The sequence below is a fragment of the Gossypium hirsutum genome, chromosome D07, assembly GCF_007990345.1.
Source record: "Gossypium hirsutum isolate 1008001.06 chromosome D07, Gossypium_hirsutum_v2.1, whole genome shotgun sequence".
In the NCBI taxonomy this organism is placed as follows: Eukaryota; Viridiplantae; Streptophyta; class Magnoliopsida; order Malvales; family Malvaceae; genus Gossypium; species Gossypium hirsutum.
The window spans coordinates 1076042-1098433 of record NC_053443.1 but is presented as its reverse complement, the minus strand read 5'-3'; the positions used below and the strand labels follow the sequence as shown (position 1 = coordinate 1098433).

Sequence of the window (22392 nt, the reverse complement as noted above, 5' to 3'; positions counted from 1 at the left end):
GATTGGTCTGAAATTTTTAAATAAAAAAAAGCAACTGGACTTGATTTTTAATTTTTTAAGTGCAAAGACTAAATTCCAAAATTTATCAAAGTATAAGGACTGGCAACATATTTTAACAATTTCAGTTTCTCAATTCAATGACAACGACTAACAATATAACATTAGTAAAGAGATTCAAATTATATCAAATTAAAATAGAAGGATTAAATCCTAAATTTCAACATAGTGAAGAGACTAAAACCAAAATTTGACCAATTTATGTAAAGACAAATGTTTAACAGTTAAACCAACAAAATAATTTAAAGAGTATAAAGCTGTTGATCTTTCAAAGAATGGAAAAGGTAACAATGAACAAACAGTATTAAGCAATTGAATTTTGCCTATACAAATTTCATGTAGTAAAATGTTCCTCTATAATGTTTCAACAGAATAAAAAAAACTGTGTGAATTATTATAAATATGTCCCCTAATGGAAGAAATTTTGAAAAACATGTTGGGGGTAAAAAAGAAATATTCAATTTTCAGCTTTGTACTCAAACCAACTGGTTATCACTGCAACAAAAGTGAAACTTTGGGGGGGGGGGGTTTATAAAATAAAAATTAAGAACATGGATCTTGTTCATCATGGCAAAGTTCCTTCCTTAATTTCCTCGAGAAAAGTCGACAAGCATCCATACTAAGATCAATGGCGGCCGACAGTGCAATAAACAGTGCAGCATCAGCCATGCATGTAACATGTTGGATCCCAACTTGTACCATTGGTTTGCTAACTTTGCCTTCACCTTCAACGGTTGAACCCATAACAAAACCCTTAATGGGTGACCTCGAACTCGTCGATGCGGCCGAATCTGATTTCGATACTCTCCCATCAATGCAAAATAAGCCACCCTTTTTCACGCTCATTGTAGCTTCGGCAATGGGGACGCCGTTACTAGGGCCATTGTCGGTAACGAGCTCGAATTTATATCCCAAGCCATCAACAGGACCACGTTCCCTCCACGCCTCAAGACGACCCCATGGTTTCCAGCTGCTGACGGAAAAGCCGTGTGGGCGGAGAATTAACCACGCCCCGGGGTTGGACCTCGAGACGCGATCGGTTCCAGGGGAAGGCACAAAGGGAGTGATCATCGAGGCGGCTGCGACCGGGGAACCGGATAGATCATATATCATTACCATCCATCCTTTCCTTTCCCTCCCTTGCCTTTCCTTTTCTCTTGCTAATGTTCTCATCCATCCTCTATTCTTGTTGGAAAAATTGGGTGGGAGAGACCTGATTAATTAAATACATAATTATATGTAAACAACATTAAATGTTTGAGCACATGGAAGAGAATCAATGGTGGTTGCATTGTGACAGATAACAATAGGTTTGACCCAAATTAAGCATGAGACTTTATTCTCCCATGAGATTAAGTATCTAATGGGGGATTTTATTCTACAATGAGATTTATTTATTTTAATTAAAATTGAAGTTCATAGTTGGTCAATGGCTAATATATTCAGCACTTAATCATCCAATAAATCAATAACTTTTTACTTTATTATCATAATTTAAATTTTAGTTTTTATATTTATAAATTAATTATTTTCTTCTTAAAAGCCTAAAATTAATTTGTAATTTTTTGGGGAGAGGGCAAATAAATTATAATTTTTTGGGGAGAGGGCAAAGATAAGAAATTTATAATTATTTTTAACTTACAAACTTTATAAGACAAAATTTTATAGAAGGACTAAAATTAAATAAAAAAAGTTTAGAATACCAAAATACAAAATTATTTTTGTATCAACTTAAAATTTTATATTAAAATATAAAGAGTTAATTTTTTTACTATTTTAATTAACTAATAATATTATAAAAATATTAGATCAAATTACGTTAAATTAAAATATGGAGGACTGAATTCTAAATTAATTTGACACACTATAGAAAAAAGTTTGACGCGCATTTTAGCATACTGTCCTAGAGAAGGGACTAAAATGTACCGTGCTATAGTGGAAATGGAAACAGAGTAACTTACCGCGATCTTGACCGGTCCGCGCTAAACTTGCAACTGAAAATCGGTTGACTAATGTTGCCCTGAATTTGAAACACGACGGGGCTACATTCCGGTTCTCCGCCGAACTGGAAAACGAACCGAGGATCCGGTTCGGTTCTGACCGTTAAGTGAAGCTTGGCGGAGGGTTTTTCATGATCGTTGCCGAGTTTCATCCACCCATCTTGAAACACTGCCGGTCTAGTTTGCGACACACCCAAGTCGACCGTAACCTGAACCGAACCGACCAACTTCCCACTGTTGACACCGCAGGAGCGACCCATACGCCCGGTGAATACCTCGACGCATAGCGTCACAGGCTTGCTGGAGACACGACGGAGCGTTAGAGCGTCGAGGTCGAAACCAGCGGCGGAGGTGGAAGATTCAGGGGGAGAATCACCGGAACCGTTGCTGAGTGGCAACAAAGCCGTTTGAGACTGGAAGTTTTTGAGCCTGAGCTTGCAGAAACACGGTGTCGTCGTTGGGCAAACGCCACCACTGGCCACGGCGACTGGTTTTGTGGGTTGCGGCAGTTTTAAAGCTAATGATTCGATGATCAAACGAACGAATGGACATGGATCCATAGTGTAAAATTTGCCTTTTTTGATGGGTTTTCTCTTAAAAGAACATCTACGTTGAGAGTGACGAGCTGTTAATGGAGGGAATAGTGGATTTTCATGGTTGATTTGACCCAAATGATTCTTTTTCAAGTCTACGGGTGTTTATATAATGTGTTGCCTGGCTTTGAAATTTGCTAATAAATATGGTAACTTTTAAAAAATTCCAAATATGGTAATAGAGAAAAAAAATTTATGATTAATTTGGCAATACAAACAAGAAAATGTGATTTCATATTTGTAACCGATTCATATTAGATTTCGATTAAATTAGTTCGAGACATATCGGAGTTTAAAATGAGGGGTAAATTTTTATTAGAAATATGTAATCTGAATTTTGTTTGATTTTATCTGAAAAGTTTAATGTGCAACTCACTTGTTAAAAAAATAAAATTGAGAGGTAAAATTAGAGATATGCTGGGCAAAGAGTCCAAGACCTTATCCGTATAGGATTATGGGTCATTTAACCCTTAAATTTTGCGCATGGTCGAAAACCTCTTATATTTTTATTTTTTTAACATTAACAAATTTATCTTCTTCTGCTCGTCGTTTTTAAGTAAAGGGCAAAGTTTGTGTATTGAGTACTTAAATTCGAGATCCACGATGCATAAATATATGTGCCGTGGGTCACGAGTCGAATTCTTATAATTTACTGTTGATATATATGAGTTTTAATCTAACTAGTCTAATTTATGATGTAATAATGCAACTATTTTAGTAATTGGCTTTTGGTCCGCTAATTATCTATAAATCTAATTAGAAAATTCATCTCTTACAAAAAGTCTTCTAATTTTAATAATATTAAATAAAATTATTTCTTCTTTCATTTGTCGTCGATTAAGCTTTATAATTACAACTTTTTAATATCTAAAAATAATAGTATTTATTTTTAGCGTTTAATAATTAATTTAAATTTTAACATTGATTTCATGAAAATTTATAATTAATAAATAATATTCATTAAAGCAACCTTAAAACTAAAATAAATCATATCCATGAAATTATATTTGACTAATTAAATTAAAATTTAAAAAAATCATAGTTAATACTAAATTTATTCTATTAATAAAATTATGAAAAATCTAAACTTAATAATATTAGCAATTAACTTTCATCAAATCAAATCAAAACTTTAATTAAATATTAAAAAATTAAAATTATTACCTTTAAATATCAAAACATACAACTTTTGTTAAATTGTAAATACCTGATGATATATTCAACATGTTATTCCTTTTTTAACCTTTTAACAGTCAGTATTGAATTAATGTAATTGAATAAAATTATATTAAAAATAAATAGAATTATCTCGAGGTAAATTGCGGGGACCATGACAGCTGGAAAAAGGCTGTCACCACGTTGTCATAAAAATGGGAGGCTAAGCTGAGCTGGACTTGGAATGGGGGTGGCAGGATTTTGTCTTCAACCTTTTCCATTACATATTAGCGGCTTACACATTGTTGACGTGGCATTCTCTGGCGCTTCTTCATCTTCAAAGTCGCCGTTTTTGGTCGGCTCCATTTGGCGGCGCTAAAACAACTATTATTTTCGGTTTAATTCCAGTTTTAGTCCCTTTGCTATGTTGGAATTTGATATTTAATCTCTTTACCATATATGACTACGGATTGGATATTTAAATTTTGAATTAATTATATTAATTACATAATTCGTCAAAGATTTGAGTTTGCTAAATTATGCATTTATTAAATATAAAATTATTTTAAAATAAAATTTTTAAGGAGTAAAGTAAATGATGAATCCAAAAATAAATCAGATTCAAATATACCTTTGATATGTACAAATTATTTTGATTTATAAATCACCAAATAAAATTACTATTTTTATCAAAAAGAAATATCATATTAAACAAAAAAGGATTAGATTTATATATTCCTTATATACACGAATTTTTCGGTACATAACAATTAGAGGATTAATATTTACATACACGGTAAGAACATACCCAGACTATATACATATACATTACGTCCAAAAGAAGTTGTCTAATTAAATGCTTACCATTTGCTCTTCACAAGCTCGAACTCAGGTTGGTTCCGTAAGTAAACTTTCTTTAACTATTACGCTAATCACAAAAGTTCATTTGTTTTTATCCACCTAAACCAATCAAATCAATGTTTTATCAAATCATCCGCTAATCCGATTTCAAAAAATTTTCATTTTTTATTAAATTATTTTATCTTGAATTATCCAAGTTGAGATGAATGGAACAAAGTGATTGGGGAGGGGGGGGGTATGGGATATGGGGCCTTTGTATTTATGGGGTGACCTGACCCTAGGAGGCATAGCATGTATACCCCATTGTTTTTAGTACCCTAACTCTTTATCACTACTTTGTCTTTGTTTCGATGAGTCAAGACCAAATCTTTTATTTTATTTTTTATCAACGAATAATTGTTTTAATTTAAAATTTAATAATAATAATAATAATACTCAAATTTAATATAAATAATAAATAATTTTAATTTTAAATATTATAAAATTACAAATATCTAACTCGATCTTATCCATGCAAAAAAGTGAATTGGTCAAGGTCTATAGATTATAACATCTTCCCTAGAGAAATTAATTTGGAGAGGAGGGTCTACCCAACATACTATAAATATATATATTCATATTGTTTCAAAGGGCTACATTCAATTCATGTTCCAAAAGTCATATTTTAAAAAGAATTTAAATTTTTATTTTTTATTAATTTAATAATGGTAATTCAAGTTGCATTCAACTTATCATACCACTGTCTGTATAATGCCCTCGTGGCAAAATGATAGCATTGGTTGTTTCTTGGTGGAATACTGCTTGGATCATGACTAAGGGGTTAGTCTCATAAATTGCGTGGTTTTAAATAGATATTTAGCTTTAAATTTGTACAAGTCAATCTTACTGTCGAAAAATGAGAGTTCATAAAAAATGTTTTAAGGCATCGAGATAAAGTGGAAGCAAACTTGAATAGAAAAGAAGCTACAAGCGAACAGAAAGGCAACACACACCAATTGTTAGAGTTTGACATTTATTTATAGTTGAGCTCCCCAAATCCACCTGTGCAATTTAAATTCTATTGACGGTCGAGATCAAAACCTATCTATAAGTTGAGAGCTCTAAGTGATTTAAACTCTATACAATTTTATTCCTTTGGATTTACAATATTCACCATGGTAACTCTAGTTTTACTGGAGTGTTTTATTGGGCCACCAAAGCTTCAAGTCGATGTGCTTTTTCACATGTTCTACAAATCGGGCCAATTCAATTGGGTCACATGAACCCCATTTAATCAACTGACCTCCATGAGACGTGTAACACTGCTATACCTGGTTAGATCCAAGGAACCTGATATAGGAATATTACATTTGGTGCCAAAGTGATTTTGGCTAATCACGAATATATTTGAACAATAAAAAAATAAAGTTTTCATAACTTATATTTTAATCCCTACTACTTGGAACATACTTGATCTTCCTAAGTACATGCCATTCTATTTAAAATTTTAAAACATATCCTCTTGGCACTTGGAGATGCGATGAGATGGATGCTCACAACCTCAATTACAACTCTTCAAAATCACAATACCTACACGTTGAAAATAAACGCTTAAGTCGGTGAAGGCTTAGTAAGTACCCATGATATTTAAATTCTATTAAATTTCTTAATTTCTAATATCTCATTTCCTTGTTTATTTATCATATTCATTTGTAACTTTTTACTTATTTCACAATTTCGTCCTTAAGTCCTCAAATCAACTTATAAAAATTACTACTTTTTTTATACATGTATCATATTTCACCCTTTAATGTAAATTTTCATGATTCTCTCACTATTTCTTTCATAATTTATTTTTAATTCAATATTTCAAACATGAATCAGAAATAGACATTTACCTTGTAACGAAAATTGTTTACCTTCTTAGCAGAGGCCAGTAAACTAAACAGAACACTTAGGATATACGGAACTGATACAGAAGTGCATTATTCTGTACTATTAAACAGAGAGCACTAAAGTACTATACAGAGAGCATAAATAAGCTAAACGGAGAGCACTAATGTGCTAATAATCAGAGAGCACTAACGTGCTAATAATCAGAGAGCACGCTAAGGTTTCTTAATGGCATGCTACTAATATCCCAATAGTTCTTATCTCGTCTACTTGGGCAAATTATATCATGCACACATATCACTTTTACACTTTCGCATAATGCTTTTTCATACTTTACAATTTAATCATTGTACCAAAAATCTGTATACTTATATCTTCACTATCTTTAATACATGTAATATATTTCTAAATTCATATTCATCCATAATTCACTAATAATCCTTATCATGTATTTCACATAGCACTTTTATATATTTTGCAATTTAGTCATTAGCACAATATTTCGTGTGACAATATATTTTACTTTTAGTAACACATATAACATAATTCAATACTTATTAATATTCCAAAATTCACTACAACATCAATTTTTCTCATTCTAAGTGTTATGCACTTCATATTTCTATTTCTAATATAAATTTTCCTAAATTTACGATTTAACCCTTAATTTCCACAACTTAGGAAATAATTGTAGTTTGGATTACAAAATTCATATATTCTTTTATTTTGCATTATATGCTTTAGTATCAATATTTCCTTGTAAACTTTTTATAACTTTCCAATTTAGTAACTTTTTTTAAAAAAAAACCTTTATTCATTATTAAACAATTTTCTTTCACAACTCACTCAGTTCACATAATGTAATATCTCGAAAATTACTACTGTAATACCCCGAAAATTACTACAGTAAGAAAGTAGGTATCCTTGATAATAAAATAAGGAAATAACGTGACAAAAAGGGAAATTTTGAGTTATGGCAACACCGGGAATTATATTATGACATATTAATTCAAGAAAGGATTAAATCGCAAAAGTGAGAAAAGTTTTGTTGCCCAAGAGTAAATACTTGAAATTTGAGGGGTTAAAGTGTAAATACGAAAAATTTGAAGGACCAATAGTGTAAATATTTTAAGGGTGGAATAATCTATAAACTAAGGAAAATGGACGAATTAGGACCAAAATGAAAATGTGAAGAATTTTGAGGGACTAAATCACAGTTTTACCAAATTAAGTGATGACTCAAGGATGGAATTTTTAAAGATTATGAAGGGCAAAATGGTCAATTAGAAGAGAGAGAAATCTAGAAGGCAATAATGATGTTGGTGATATTTTAGATTAATTAATTAAATAAATATTAGTTTATTAATATTTTAATTTAATTTTTAAATGATATTTTATTATTTTATTATTATTCTATTTAGTATATATATGGATGGAAGGATGAAGAATCTTCATCTTCTTCCATGCAACCAACGTGAGAAGAGAGGAAAAGAAAGAAAGTTTTGCTTTCTTTACAATTTGGTCCTTCCACCAAAAATTTACCATTTTCACTTACAAATCAAAAGAATTTCCATAGCTTCCAAGAGAGAAAAATAACAAGGAGACAACGGGGAGCTAGAATATCAAGTTAGATTCAAGAAATAGAAGCTGGAGGAGAGAGAAAATCAAGTTAAAGATTGAAATCAATAGTACAAGGTAAGAACATCAAGATTTCAATATATTTTTAAGTTTGATATTATTGAAAAAACATGGAAATAATGTTATAGTAGAGTTTTCTCATATAAGGTCTTATTTTCTTGATATATTAGTGAAGAAAAATAAGTGAAAGTGATGGGAAATATTATAGAGAAAGGGAATAAGGGAGTTATACACCTAGTAATCAACATTTTGCACTAAAATAGTTTTAGACAACAACAATAGTTTAACTTTGAAAAATCACCATAAATCGTAAAAATTTAATTAGAGGATTAAAAAAATATGGAATTAAAGCTTATTGAGTCTAGTTTCTCATAGAAGAAATGGTGTAAGTAATAGAATTGTAAATCGTGAGTTATAATAAATTTTGTGAGATAAGGTCAGAATGATTTTGGTTTCCCCTGTTTTGACTTTTAAAAATCATAAAAAATTGGATAAAAATGATAAGGGGCTTAAATTTATATGTTTAAAATATTGAATGAGTCTTTTTTCAATATAAATAGACGGGAACATTATCCGAATCTTGTACGAGGAGATAATTAAATTTTATTGAAGAAGGGTCAAAACTGTGAGACAGCAGAATAGGGATGAATTTAAAGAATAAAATGTACTTATTGGCTAAACCAAAAATTCTAAAAATTTTATGGTAAGAATATATGTGAGTCTAGTTTCAGATAAAATTTTCGGATCTTAATTCGGAGTTCTGTAGCCCAAGATATAAATAATTTTGTGATAATGACTCAAGTAGACAACTTTGAATGAACAAATAAATAGTGAAATTATAGATAATGTTACATATAAGCATATTACATACATTAAGGATGTGGAGAGGAGGAGAAGGAGGAGGAGGAGGAGGAAAATATATGATTATTTAACTAGCATGAGTTTTCATTAAAAATGGCTAATTTGCATGTTTTAGTTTCAGAGACTAAATTGAATAAAAGTAATATTTTAAGGGTAAATTTGTAAAATGTCAAAAAGTGACCAAATTGCATGAAATGAATTGTTTTATTATTTAAATTAATAAATTGAATGAAATATTAATTTATATCAAGATTGAGAGGAAATTCGAGGAAAATAGAAAATTACGAAAACGACCCTAAATTTTGGTATTTCTACAATTTAGCCTGGTAAGTTCGTGTAACTTGAATTATATTCTTAGATGATTGAAATATATATATTGGATTGAGAAATTGATTTGAATTGTGAACATGAGAAATTGTGAATTGAATGAGATGGAAATGAAGCTTTAAATTACATGTGTAAATATCGGGTCTCGTAGGCCCTATTTGTTATGAATATAATATTTCGAGGATATGTTGTAAAGAATTATAAAAGAATGTTAATAATTTAAAAGTTTCAATTCGAATGAAATTTTGTAACTCGGTTTATTACGTATGCAAATGTATGTCTTCTAGTAATGCCTCGTACCCTATTCCGGCATCGAATACGGGTAAGAGTGTTACAATGTGACATTGCCAGATTCGGTCATAACGTTTAGACCGGGTTTGGGGTGTTACACATAATTAATTCTACAATCTCATTTTCCACATCAAGTTTCTATGTATTTCACTTGTATTATTTCCACCACATGTATTTCTCAAGTCTTTCAATTTAGTCATTGTTTCCATAAAATTTCACATTTTCCCATGATTTCACTTATCTAATACTTTGTATATTTTTCACTAACACATAACCCAACTATTATACTTTTATTATAATTTCCTACTTCACATAGTAAATTATTTCACACTGTTTTTATTTTTATTTGCTTAATTACCACTTAATTTACAAAGATCACATTTTAATCCTTAAATAACAAGGAAGTTCATGGGTACTTACCTCTTTTCTATCAAAATCTATTGTTTTTCTCTTCTCCTACCACTTGATTCACTTACTCAACTTCTCTCTTCATCATGAGAAATTTTTACTTTAACACCATTTTTATGCTTTTCTATCACTACTAAACTTAAAAATAACATAAAACCTTAACATCCATACCTTATTCTCTTGAAACCAAATTTTAACTTGACTTTCTCTCTCCTCCAACTTCTATTTTCTTGAATCTAACTTAATATTCTAGCTCCCATAGTCTCCTTAATATTTTTCTCTCTTGATGGCTGTGGAAATTCTTTTGATTTTTAAGTGAAAATAGTGATTTTTTGGTAAAAAGACCAAATTGTAAAGAAAAGAATTTTTTTCTTTCTTTCTTCTTGTCACGTTGGAACCATGGAAAGATGAAGAGAATTCTGCATCTTTCTTTCCTTATATACTAAATAAAATAATAAAATATAATTAAATGTCAAATCAAAATATTAATACACTAATATTTATTTAAGTAATCTAAAATATCATCAACATCATCATTACTCTTCAAACTTATCTTCCTTGCTAAATGACCATTTTGCCCCTCATGATCCTTCAAAATTCCTCCATTGAATCATCACTTATTTTAGTAAAATTACGATTTAACCCCTCATACTTTTTTCACTTATTCAATTTGGTCCTTATTCATCCATTTTTCTTAGTTTCTAGATCATTTTATCCTTAAAATATTTTCACTATTGGTCCTTCAACTTTTTTATATTTACACTTTAACCCTCAAATTTTGAGTATTTACTCTTAGGCCATAAAATTTTTTTCACTTTTGTGATTTAGTCCTTTCTTGATTTAGTCACTTTTGAGTATTTTTTTTGGTCACTTTATTTCTTTATTTTATTGTATCAAGGATAATATCTCACTTTTTTGCTGTAGCAACTTTCGAGGTGTTACAAGACGTTTTGTGTGCATTCGTTATGAGTTTTGATCCAAGGCCCATGACACTAGGAGTTAAATTGTATTTTATTTTTTTATTTGAAAAAAAGTAAATTAGTCTATACATATTAGATTAAATAACAAACGGGTCGTTACAATCAATATTTCATTAATTTTTATTGTTGAAAATTGGAGTGGCTGACAGAATAACAATGTTGTCGGGAAAGATATTGTTGCTTGTTTCGTTTCCGCAATAACGAAATTGTTTCTCTACTTGGGCCTTGAATAAGTTTTATTTGTGCTGAGTTCGGCCCACTTGAATGTGGCATATTTGACAAAACTAAAGCATAGGTCGACTAGGATGCTGAGGTTCTCAATCGAATACTTAGAGGTGGATGGATAAGCTTGAAAGTCTTTTTATCTCTTGAGAGAGTTTTAAAGCAGTTGGGATATTGATTTATAAAGACTTTTATGTGATAAATTATCAAAGTAAATTATAAACACCATAACTGAACGCACAGTTTATATATAATCACCGAGAGGAAAAATAAAGATTAAGTAAAGGAAAAATAAAATGAAGAACAAGAAACCGCCGAAGCCACTGAGCCTCTTTCCTCCAAATCCAATGCCAGAACCTAATTTCTTGTAAGTTCTTTTCTTTTTCTTCTTTTTTATGTAACCATATTTTGAGATCAAAAGATTCATTTTTTATTCATTAAAAATAGGTTCTTGAAATCAAAGTTGAATTTTTTATTATTGGTTTATGGTTTCCATTGCATGCTGAATGTTAATTCGTTTTATTTTAGCAGGACGGTACGTTGGACACTTCATGAACTTGATGACGAGCTTCTAATTCGGGATCCTGCGCCTTTCATTTCCACTGAAAAAGACTCCCCCGTAAGTTTCTTGAACTCAATATAGCAACGTTATAAAATCTTGGGGGTGTCAAATTGTAATTTTACCTTGTTTATAACATTATAGTTTCTAGAATGACTAAATGGAAATTTTACCATTTTGGGGCCAAGTCCCTTGCTTTCTTGGAGGGTTACTTTTGTTATTAACTTGTAGTAGTTAACTAGTTGTGTTGACAAATTGCATATTTACCATTGTATCAGTTTTTGTAGAAGTACTAAATGGAAAATTTACCGTTTTGGGGGCTAAGTCTCTGGTAGGGGCGGTTTTGTTTCATTTGTGTTATTTAACTTTTGTTATGAACTTGTAGTAGTTAACTAGTTGTGATATAACAATCCTATGGATGGAAGATAATGTTTCTTGTTGGATTTACTTTGAGCAGCCTTTTGATATCAAAAACCTTGATCTTGAATTCTTATTGGAAGACCTCGAGACCGTCAAAGTTATTGGCAATGGCCGTGGAGGTCCGGTACAACTTGCTCGCCATAGATGGGATGGAAAATTATATGCCTTGAAGGTAAGCTTTTAGAATCATTTCAATTGCTTGTGCCTCAAGCTTCACTCGAACTCACACCCTTATGAAGCCTACCACATCATTGGTACCAGTCGAGCTAATATACTCAGTCTGCATTGCAGGTTATAAAAATGAACTTACAAGAGGAAGAGATTCTTAAACAATTCATGCAGTATCTTAAAATAAACAAGGCATCAAAATGTTCGAATGTCGTGTCTTGCAACCATTCATTCTATCACAGAGGAGACGTATTTCTTGTATTAGAATACATGGACCGTGGATCTTTGATCGAAGTGCTCAGACAAGTTAAAACTATACCCGAACCGTTTCTTGCTGTTGTGTGTGACCAGGTCCTACAAGGTCTTGTCTATTTGCACCATGAAAATCATGTAATACATGGTCACATAAAGCCGTCTAATCTACTGGTAAACCGAAATGGAGAAGTGAAGATTGCTGATTTTGGTCTTAGTACATTGGTAGCTAGCTCAATGGACCAGAAAGATACATTTGTTGGGACTGATAACAACTACATGTCGGTAAGTGTGTTGTTTGTGATTCGATTCGGCATCTTCGTATTTTTATCGTAATCATCTTGTTCCCCATTTGTAGCCAGAGAGAATTAGTGGGAGCACTTATGATTATAGCAGCGATATTTGGAGTTTAGGCATGGTAGCGCTCGAGTGCGCCATCGGACGTTACCCGTATAAGCAATCGGAAGATCCGCAAACTTGGCCTAGCATTGATGAGCTTTTGAAGACAAATGCTCCACCAAATGAGTTCTCTTCAGAGTTCTGTTCATTTGTCTCAGCCAGGTAAATACTTGCACTTAACAATTGTTTCCGTGTTAAGATTTGAACATTTTTTGTCTAGATTAAGCTCAGAAATTGACAATTATTCTCACATTGAGACTTCACTTTTTTTTTATACTCAATTAATAGGGTTTATATGAAGAATTAAAATTTGGTTTATTGTGATCATAAACATTGATTCTATTTTTGCCTTTTCAATGTTTTTAGCCTACAGACGAGCCCTGAAAAGAGAGCATCATCTTTGGACCTCTTGGTAAGTTTCCCCAATGGTTTTCGTTTACCACTAAATTCTTTGTAGGAAATTCCATTTTTACCCTCCAAAACCATGATTCTCTCTCTTTTTATTTGCAGAGTCACCCCTTCATCAAAAAGTCCCAACACCTCAACCTTGTGTATTTTGTAGGTTGGCTGGAATCTCCATTGAATTACCCAAGACGAAGATAATTTTTGGTCTTTTGTCACAAAAACATGTTTTGATCCTAAAATTGATTTGGTCCTTAATCATTCTTCACCTTGTTCAAAACCCTAAAATTTGAAATTCTTCCATATATGATAGCAATACTTTAAGGGAGTTGATTTTTTTATTCTAGTATAAATTTTATTTAAATATCATCTCGAATAACTAGGAGTGTTTATTGGGAGCAGAGGTGGATGGATGAGATAAACCAATCAGATCTATGGGTACTAAAGCAATAGCTAAAAAGGGTTGATTAAGGGGTCCAAATTCCAAAGCTGTGGGCACCAAAACCAGGGATAAGGCTATGTGGTGGCCTCTCTGTTGCCCCATCAATTATATATATATATATATTTAGATTCTACTGTAACGAGATTTCGTAAATTTTTTTTAAATTAATTGTCAAATCAATTTACAAATTTTACCCAATTCAATCGATTAAGGGAAACAATCGATTTTTAAGTTATCAACATAATGTTTTAATTTCTGTCATGATTTAATTGAACCGCTATAAATTTTTTATTTTTATCTTTTAATCATATTAATTTTTTTTATAAAAGTCCATTATAATAAAATCTCACTACCCAAAATTTTAATTTATAAAATTTAAAATTTAAAATTTATTTAAGCAACATCAAATATTTCCTTTTGGGATTGAATAAGTAATTATAAAAAATAAGATAAAAAGATACCTTATTTCCTCATCATGATACATTCCAAACATTACCTTATCTTTTATTCCTAACTTTTCAACTTTTTGGCCCACTCCATTTCTAAAAGCAATAATGATAATGAATATATATATTTTTTTAATATTTTGATTATATTTTCTCATTTTGATATAATATCTAAAATTTATTAATAGTCATTCCTCAATTCATAAGTAAAAAAATAACAAATTTCATCGCACTCAAATTTATGTCCTTTTGTATTGATAATAAAATTCATGCCAATTAAATCAATACAATAAACATTTAAAAAAAACTCATTTTTCAAGATAAAATTATAAAAATTACTTAAAATACACACTAAATATAACATGGTTTCTTAAAAGAATATAGTAGCTGCTGAGCAGCCTTTACTTTTTGACCATAATAAAATTAGCTACCTTCTTTAAACAATCTCTTTATTTTTATAGTTTTATTAGTAAGTAGGGGTGAGGCTAAAAATTCTATTTAAGGAAGTTGAGATAAAATTATAAAATTTTGAAAGGGTTAAAAGTTAAATTTTCTATTAAAATGTTAATATGTTTAAACTACATTGTTTATATTTTTAGAGGGCCACAAATGGAACTTTTCTATTTATTCAAAAGTTAAAAAATTTAATTTAAATGATTTATATTTTGAGAGGGATTAAAGAAAAAAATTTCCCATTTTAAGCAAGGAGGGTTTGTGCCTTCGCCACTATTAATAGGTTGGAATTGATAATAATATTAACTACTTGTCATCAACTAATAACACTATTATTGTTTATCTTCTTTTTTTTTTGGTAAGAAAGTAATCAACAAAAAAATCCAAGTTAATAGTATTTTATATCAGTTTAGACTTACTACCAATATTACAAAAGTAGAGATATTGGAGGGACTAAAAATAATAATTAAACCTATTTTGAGAGCAAAGTGAGGGTTTGGAGGATTGAATTGTTTAACCATTAAAAGCAAAAAGAGGAGGAAAACAAGGAGTAGTGGTAAAATTAAAGACAACCCAAAACCTTCAAAAAGAAAAATCTCCCTAAAATCAATTGGAATTAGGGTTCTTATGATTACCGATATATATGTAAGATAGACAAAGATTCCCTTGTACAATGTGGAATGCCTTGAGATCTTAAAACATGTAATATATGTCATAGCTTTTTGAGGCAAAGTTTCTCAAGACAACGACCTAATTTCCAGCCAAAATGGTGATTCAGATATGGATATGGCCTTCAATTTTAGACCTTATCCAATCTTCTAGTGCTATATGGGAAAAAAATTTTAAAAAAAAAGAAAAACTATAATAAATTTCGACCATAAGGAGACGATAATGACAAATCTTTGAATAAAAAAAAGTACAATAGGATAATACATATCTATATATCTATATATATATTCTCTCCCTCCTAAAATATCATATATAGGGTTTTTCAAAAGTAAATTAATGAGTGAAATATTTGGAGATATGAAAATGAAGAAAATGGAAAGTGATGAGTTCTCCTTTGAAAACTCCATTAATGCTTCAATAGCTTCTTCATCAGACTTGGTTGATGATGCTACATCTTCTGCATCATCATCGAATGGGCCACTTTATGAGTTATCCGAGATGATGGCTCAACTACCTATCAAGTAAGCATCATCATACATGCACGCATGCATCTATTTTGCCCCCATGGTTAGGTTGATTAATTGTTTATATATGTATTTGTAGGAGAGGGCTATCAAAGCATTACCATGGGAAATCACAGTCATTCACATCGCTAGCAAACGTGAAGAGCATTGAAGACCTACCAAAGAAAGTGGTTCGTGTAAGAGCTAAGATGATGAAATCATGCAAGAGCTATGGATGGGGATTAGATGGTCATCATCACCATAACAAGGTGTATTATAGCCCTAAGGCTACCATATCAAAGAAGGGTTCAAGTTCAACAAGGGTTTGTTTTATGTCTTCTTCTCTAGCTACCTAGTAACCTATATAGTGATTAATATGTGAATTTTATAAACCTAGCTACCCCTTTTTGAGTAGCATACCATTTTGAGGGGTTCTTTTTCTTTGGACTATGGTTTCATGGAAATATGAATATGGGAAGCTATATTTGAAGCAATTAAATTGTTGTTGTTGACGGGACGAAGCCAAAGTTTATCTTTTAGGGCTTAAAATTAAATTATAAATTTTTAAAAGGATGAAAGTTTAAAAAGATTAAATTTTTTTTTCATTTTAAGAGGGCTAAAGATTAATTTTAATCAATTATTTATCATAGTAATATTTTTTATTAAAATTTATCTATTTTTTATTTAGGGTGGGTTTGGATGGGCGACTAGGTACGGTGCGTTTATTTTTATTTCATACTACAGTATTATTATAATATCTAATCTTACCATCACCGTTATTTTTATACTAATCACAGATAAATACACCGTTCATCTAAACCTACCCTAAATCATACGATAATAATCTAAATTTATAATACGATGATAATCTAAATTTATAAATGTTATAGAAAACACTTTGGAAAAGAAATCCATTTATATTGCTTTTATACTATTTTAATGTGGACCCCAAAGTTAACCACGTGTACGGGTCAGATCAATCAGGAACCTAATTCTTCCACGTGGTCTCATCTCCGACAAAAGAAAAACCATTATTAATTTACAGTGTGATCTTATCCATTCTCAAATCCTCCAATTACAAGCTCTATATAAACCCCCATTACCTCCAAAAAACCACCGGTTCACGCCATAAGTAATCCAAAAGAAATCGGTTCGAATATAATTTGAAAATTGAAAAACTGGTAGCCGGAGTTGCAGAAAAGATGAAGAATACCGGAAAGAGTAGCAAAGGTACCGGAAAATCGTCGGACGTGAGGAAAGATAGGAGATCTGGTACTGGAATGATTGGATCGCCAAAGAAAGGAGGTCATGGCGGGAAGTTCACTTGGGCCGGAGATGGCTTTTCGCCGGCTGAGATTGGAGTTGAGAAACAGGTTTTTGATGTTAAGGATCCTAACTTTGAAGATCCTGATGAAATCGTGAATGATAATTAATTGTGTTGTCTATGATGGTAGTGTGAGATCGTTATTATTATCATCATCGATCGTTGCCTTTGGTTTTTTTTCTAATCTAGTTTTTATGATGAGACCATGAAAAGTGTTTATGAATAAATTTTGTAGAAATTGCGGTTTTAATTGTTGATGTTTGCTTCTTCTTCTTTTTTTAATGATATTATCTTAGCTAAATCGCGAAAGAAAATTTTTGTAAGATGTTTAAAATTGATGTGGTTTTGATTTGGATGGTTTCTGGAAATAGTGTACTGTCTAAATTTTCAGGAATTTGTTTTTGAAAATGTTGAATGTTGGTTAGCCTTGAGTTTTGAAGGTCTGAATTTTCCCGGGAAACAAACAAATCCAGAGAGTTGTATAGAGAGAGGAGATAAAGGTTTAGGTACAATTCTACATTCCTTTTGAAAATTACTTTTAGAACTGAAGTGTTTTTGAAAAAAATTTATTTAAAATTTGAGTTTTTAACATTGTTATTAAAAATTACTTTTGAGAAATAAAATGTCCATTTTAAATATATTATTATCAAGTAACAAATATGCATTTAAATAATATTTAAATTAGTTAATATTATTATATTTTAGTAAGAATATAAAAAAAATTATTATAACTTGTTGTTAACATTTTAATATATGAAATGTAAATTTTAAATATTTTTAAACAATAAATATTAATTATTTATAAATTTAATTAGAATATATAAATTATATTTTAAATATTTAAATATAATCATTAAATATTTGTAATTAGTATTTTTAAAAATATTTTTTATTTTTAATTGATGATTTTAATATAATTGTAATCAAGCACCAAGAAAAAAAAAATACTATATTATTGGAGGGGTGAAAAAGTAATTAAGCACCAAAAGTATTTTTGGGAGAGAAAAAGCTAAAATTTTTAACTTTTCATTTTCAGCTCCTTTTCAGTATTGCTTTTGAAAAGTATTTTTGAAAAATTAAAAATTTCAGCTAAAAGCAGCTTGTTCTTTACAGCTTTTCTTTCAAAAGTATTTTTAGAGTCAGAAGTGTTTTTTTTAAGCAATGAAGAACTGGGCCTTAGTGTACTTGATCTCTGCATTTTCCAGTGAATCAAATAAACTTTAAAAAATGTAAATTAAATTTATGGTTTTCTTATTTTAATTTGTAATTAATTATAATTTTTATATGACGTAAATATAGATATTCTGAACTTAAAATATTGAAAATAATTTTAAAATGTTATATAAAAAATTATTTTTATTTATTTAAAAAATATTTTTTTTAAATATTAATAAAATTTTAAAAATTTATCAAATAATATTTAAAATTCAGAAAATTAAGTATTTTGTCAAATGAAGTTTAACATTATTATAGTGAGTTCAAAAAAAATTTTAAAAAAATATTCTATTGATTAAAAAAATTTTATCACTTAAAGCTCAAATAAACTTAAAATATATAAAATTATCAAAATATAATTTTAGTTGAGTGGTGGTAAATTTTTATTGATTTTTTTAAAAAAAATTAGAATATTTTTAAATAATATAATTTATGTATTTTAAAAGTGAATAGATATTAAAATAATATTTTAATTGATTTAGGACACGAGTGTTAGGTTTTTTTGCATTTTATTTATTTATTTATTAGATTGGATCATTGTCCATTGGGTTTGCAAATAGGGTTAAAAATATGGTATTTGGGCCTGTATTTTATCAATAACCCAACGAGTATAAAAAACCCAATTTTGACAAATTTTTTAATTAATTCAATCGATTTTGATTTCCGATTCAACAATCGAATTTTTAACTTGTTGAGTTGCCAATTCAACTTTGGTTCAATCCGATTTTAACATCATTGGTCCATCTTTCACCGCATTGAAATCATTTTCATTTTTTAGTATTTTTTTTTGTTTAGGACATTTTAAGATTCAATAATTATATTAGATTTTAACTAAATGGACCGTGTCGAATCTCTAAATGGGAAAACCGAGCTCTTCTAACATGGTATTCTCCTTCCACAAAACTCCTTCATTACATGACCATTACATGAGTTTCAAATAAGACATATGCTAGCCTTGATAAATAATAAGATTTCGTGACTTTTTTACTTTTTTTTTATGTAAAATAAAGAATAACTTTCACCTATAACAAAATATGTTTTAAATGTCACTTTTTTTTTATCTTTATATTAATTTAATATATCCTTAACAACTAAATATTAAGTGTTTTGAATAATAAAAAGAAACTTTTTATCTTTTCAAACCCAAAACTTGCAAACATGAGTTAGATGGTTGATTTTCTTTTTCAAATTATTATATGCTAACTTATATATATATATATATAGTTTTTTTTTGCTACTTATTCCGTCTCATTGAGAAAAGGTTTGTAAGAGGGTTTAAATTTTCTTCTAAGACAATTGTTCTTCCACAGCACAGTAAATACTTTATTATTTATTTACACTCAATTTATTTTTTCAGTCAGTGCTACCAAATTTATTTTACAGTAGTATTTTTCTAGCAATTGTAACTTGTTCATGACTTTTGTTTTATTTGTATACTTACCTTTATAATTTGGAATGAGTTTTTGAGGTTTAAAGTTTTTTTCTTTCTTTATTTGATTTAAAAATAAATAAATTTGAAAATTCTACTAATATAAGAATTACTTTCTATTTTTTTTTCATATTGCTTCTTTTTTAAAATATTTACTAATATTAGGACTATTTTGAACATAGTACCAAGATTTCGTATTGCTTATACTTGAACCATCTATTATGAATAGAATATATTACTCAGTGAAAAAAAATAAAAATGGTTGAAATTATTTTCAATTTTTTATATGTAGTCAGCTTTTTGTCAATTTATATGAAATATTGGTCAAGACAACGAGCCAAATCAAAAATTAATTTGATGAAACCTTATAATTTATGTAATTCTTTTTTTTTTCAATTTGATGAAATCGATATATATATAATTATTAAGCATCAATATTTAAAAAAATGTATGCTAAAAGTAGTATGAAATAATGTATGGTACGAGCCTTGAATGTTTAAGTTCGAGTTCAAGTCATATTTTAAATGAGTCTAATTTTTTTGTTCAAGTTTATTTTTTAGATCTAATAATTTTACTTAAATCCTCTCAAATTTCGGGCGAGCATCCGAGCTTAGACGGATAATCCGAACCTTTGAACAGGTATAATATTAGCTTTGATATTTTTGTTGGAATCTGTGAAAAGACGTACCTGTAGAAAAGGATTATTTGTGAGCAAGGCCAAGAATTATTAGTCAGCTGATAATAAAAGAAAGACATATGTCACGGGAGTTCTTAAAGAAACATATGGTAAATTATTTCTTTTTTTTTTCCTCCATGGCTTAAAATAGAGCAGGACATAGTTAATGAATTTTTGTTGTTAAAAAGGTTATTGGACTATTAATAAATTTAATTAAAAATTTTTCGTTTATTATTGAATTCTTTGAAAATTTTTATTTAAATTATAGAGTTAAGCTGCAAGTGAGAATTTGATGATCGGTATGGTAGGTCAATATTTATTGATGTGCTAGATCCAAATCGATTTGATGATTAGTGTTGGATATCGAGGAAGAAAGTTGTTTGGATTTTAATTTGTAATTTTTTTATATTTAAAGTTGTTTCATAAAAAAAATGAACCGTAGAAGAGAAAGATTAAATGAAAACTTTCGAACAGTTCAATGACCATTTTGTAATTTTTTGAAATTGAGTAATCAAAATGTAAACTTATTAATATTTTAATGACCTTGTAACAAATTACCCAAAAAAAATTATCAGCTTTTCTAAATTTTTAACTAGCTTAAGGATGTTTTCCTTTCAAATTATAAGTTCTAATCATATTTATTCTTTTTAACATAATGTTTAATCGAATTAAGAATAGTTTATTGAAAAATATTTTTGTTTTCATTTATACCACGCGGATTAGATTTGATGGTCCATACTGTTTTCTTGCTTTCTCTCATTACTGAATGAATTTATCACGGAATGAATCAATCATTATATATGAATGAGTTTAGCCTTAAAAGAAAATGCAGAAAAGTGGTTCCCACCTCCAGATGTTGCAGCACAAAATGAGATTAAATATAGATATCATAGTCTGACTGTCTATAAATATATTAAGGAATTGTGAAACCCAAAACAGCACCCTCTTTTTCTATCCCTACCATCAACATCACCAAAATTCTAAAATCCAAACACAAACAACACCCTCTTTTTTTAATGTAATTGTAGTTGTGGGTAAGTCATTGCTTGAGTGGTAGTGGTTTTTTCTATAACAGTGAGAATATAAGTTTGTATATGAGAAAATGTACTTGTTTATGGTCGAGGCAAACCAAGTTTGAGGTTGGATTTATATATTATATTTGTCCAAATTAAGTCGGATTGATTCATAATATGGGTCTAAAATTTATCAAAACCTGTCTATTTTTATAAATGATTAGTTCAAATCTGTTTTAAACTCGTCCATATTAGTTTTAATTTAATATTTAATATTTTGGATAGTTTTTATTTTGTTAGAATTTTAAATTTAAACAACTCACCATATCATTTAACGTTTACATAATATTTTATTATTCTATTTTTTAATTTTATGTGATATAAATTACATAAAATAAAAATATATATAACAAATTTATAAAATGAACCGAGTTGATTAGGCTCAAATCTTAAAAATTAAAATTGAGTCCGATTTATATTTTAAACATCTCACTTTTTAAATCTTATATTTTTCATTAAATTTTTTTTCATATTTTGAACTAACCTTCAAACTTTAATGGGTTACCCTCAACAAGTATGGTAACAAACTAGGTTTACAACAAGAACAAAATTGTAATGGTAGCCGTAGGTAAGCCAGGGTTGATGTGTATATATTTAATTTGTGTAGTACAGCAAGTGGCCCTGCTATGGGCAAAAAAAACCCCTTTTCCTCACCCATTTTAACTACTCACAAACAATTTTTCCTGCCCCCACCTCA

General features: G+C 29.4%; 4 protein-coding genes across 5 annotated transcripts; 3 read left to right on the top strand and 1 right to left on the bottom strand.

Moving 5' to 3' along the window:
* Positions 1-348: 348 nt before the first annotated feature.
* On the bottom strand, positions 349-2760 carry LOC107932277 (uncharacterized). Its single transcript, XM_016864246.2, has 2 exons — positions 2019-2760; positions 349-1270 (listed from the first exon to the last, which is right to left on the bottom strand). Exons 1-2 carry the CDS (start codon positions 2615-2617, stop codon positions 601-603), a joined length of 1269 nt encoding a protein of 422 aa, XP_016719735.2. The 5' UTR covers positions 2618-2760; the 3' UTR covers positions 349-600.
* An 8140-nt stretch (positions 2761-10900) lies between these two features.
* LOC107932209 (mitogen-activated protein kinase kinase 6) lies at positions 10901-13806 on the top strand. 2 transcript variants are annotated; one of them, XM_016864168.2, is made up of 7 exons: positions 10901-11632; positions 11797-11884; positions 12282-12416; positions 12536-12949; positions 13023-13225; positions 13430-13475; positions 13574-13806. In XM_016864168.2, the coding sequence occupies exons 1-7, from the start codon at positions 11562-11564 to the stop codon at positions 13664-13666; spliced, it is 1050 nt and encodes a 349-aa protein (XP_016719657.2). In that variant the 5' UTR covers positions 10901-11561; the 3' UTR covers positions 13667-13806. The 2 variants fall into 2 exon arrangements, with proteins under 2 accessions (XP_016719657.2, XP_016719656.2); XM_016864167.2 differs by having other exon boundaries at positions 11794-11884.
* Positions 13807-15704: 1898 nt separating this feature from the next.
* Positions 15705-17552, top strand: LOC107932278 (uncharacterized). Its single transcript, XM_016864247.2, has 2 exons — positions 15705-15996; positions 16079-17552. Exons 1-2 carry the CDS (start codon positions 15812-15814, stop codon positions 16332-16334), a joined length of 441 nt encoding a protein of 146 aa, XP_016719736.1. The 5' UTR covers positions 15705-15811; the 3' UTR covers positions 16335-17552.
* On the top strand, positions 16989-17552 carry LOC107932279 (programmed cell death protein 4). Its single transcript, XM_016864248.2, has one exon. The coding sequence runs from the start codon at positions 17181-17183 to the stop codon at positions 17409-17411; it is 231 nt and encodes a 76-aa protein (XP_016719737.2). The 5' UTR covers positions 16989-17180; the 3' UTR covers positions 17412-17552.
* Positions 17553-22392: the final 4840 nt, after the last annotated feature.

Bases quoted from the DNA above. Each gene is read 5' to 3' on its own strand.
- LOC107932277 (XM_016864246.2), bottom strand. From the start codon at position 2,617: ATGGATCCATGTCCATTCGTTCGTTTGATCATCGAATCATTAGCTTTA. The intron at 1,271-2,018 runs GTAAGTTACTCT...TTAATTAATCAG, and splicing joins GCGGACCGGTCAAGATCGCG to GTCTCTCCCACCCAATTTTT.
- LOC107932209 (XM_016864167.2), top strand. From the start codon at position 11,562: ATGAAGAACAAGAAACCGCCGAAGCCACTGAGCCTCTTTCCTCCAAAT. The intron at 13,226-13,429 runs GTAAATACTTGC...CAATGTTTTTAG, and splicing joins TGTTCATTTGTCTCAGCCAG to CCTACAGACGAGCCCTGAAA. The intron at 13,476-13,573 runs GTAAGTTTCCCC...TTTTATTTGCAG, and splicing joins CATCATCTTTGGACCTCTTG to AGTCACCCCTTCATCAAAAA.
- LOC107932278 (XM_016864247.2), top strand. From the start codon at position 15,812: ATGAGTGAAATATTTGGAGATATGAAAATGAAGAAAATGGAAAGTGAT. The intron at 15,997-16,078 runs GTAAGCATCATC...ATGTATTTGTAG, and splicing joins ATGGCTCAACTACCTATCAA to GAGAGGGCTATCAAAGCATT.
- LOC107932279 (XM_016864248.2), top strand. From the start codon at position 17,181: ATGAAGAATACCGGAAAGAGTAGCAAAGGTACCGGAAAATCGTCGGAC.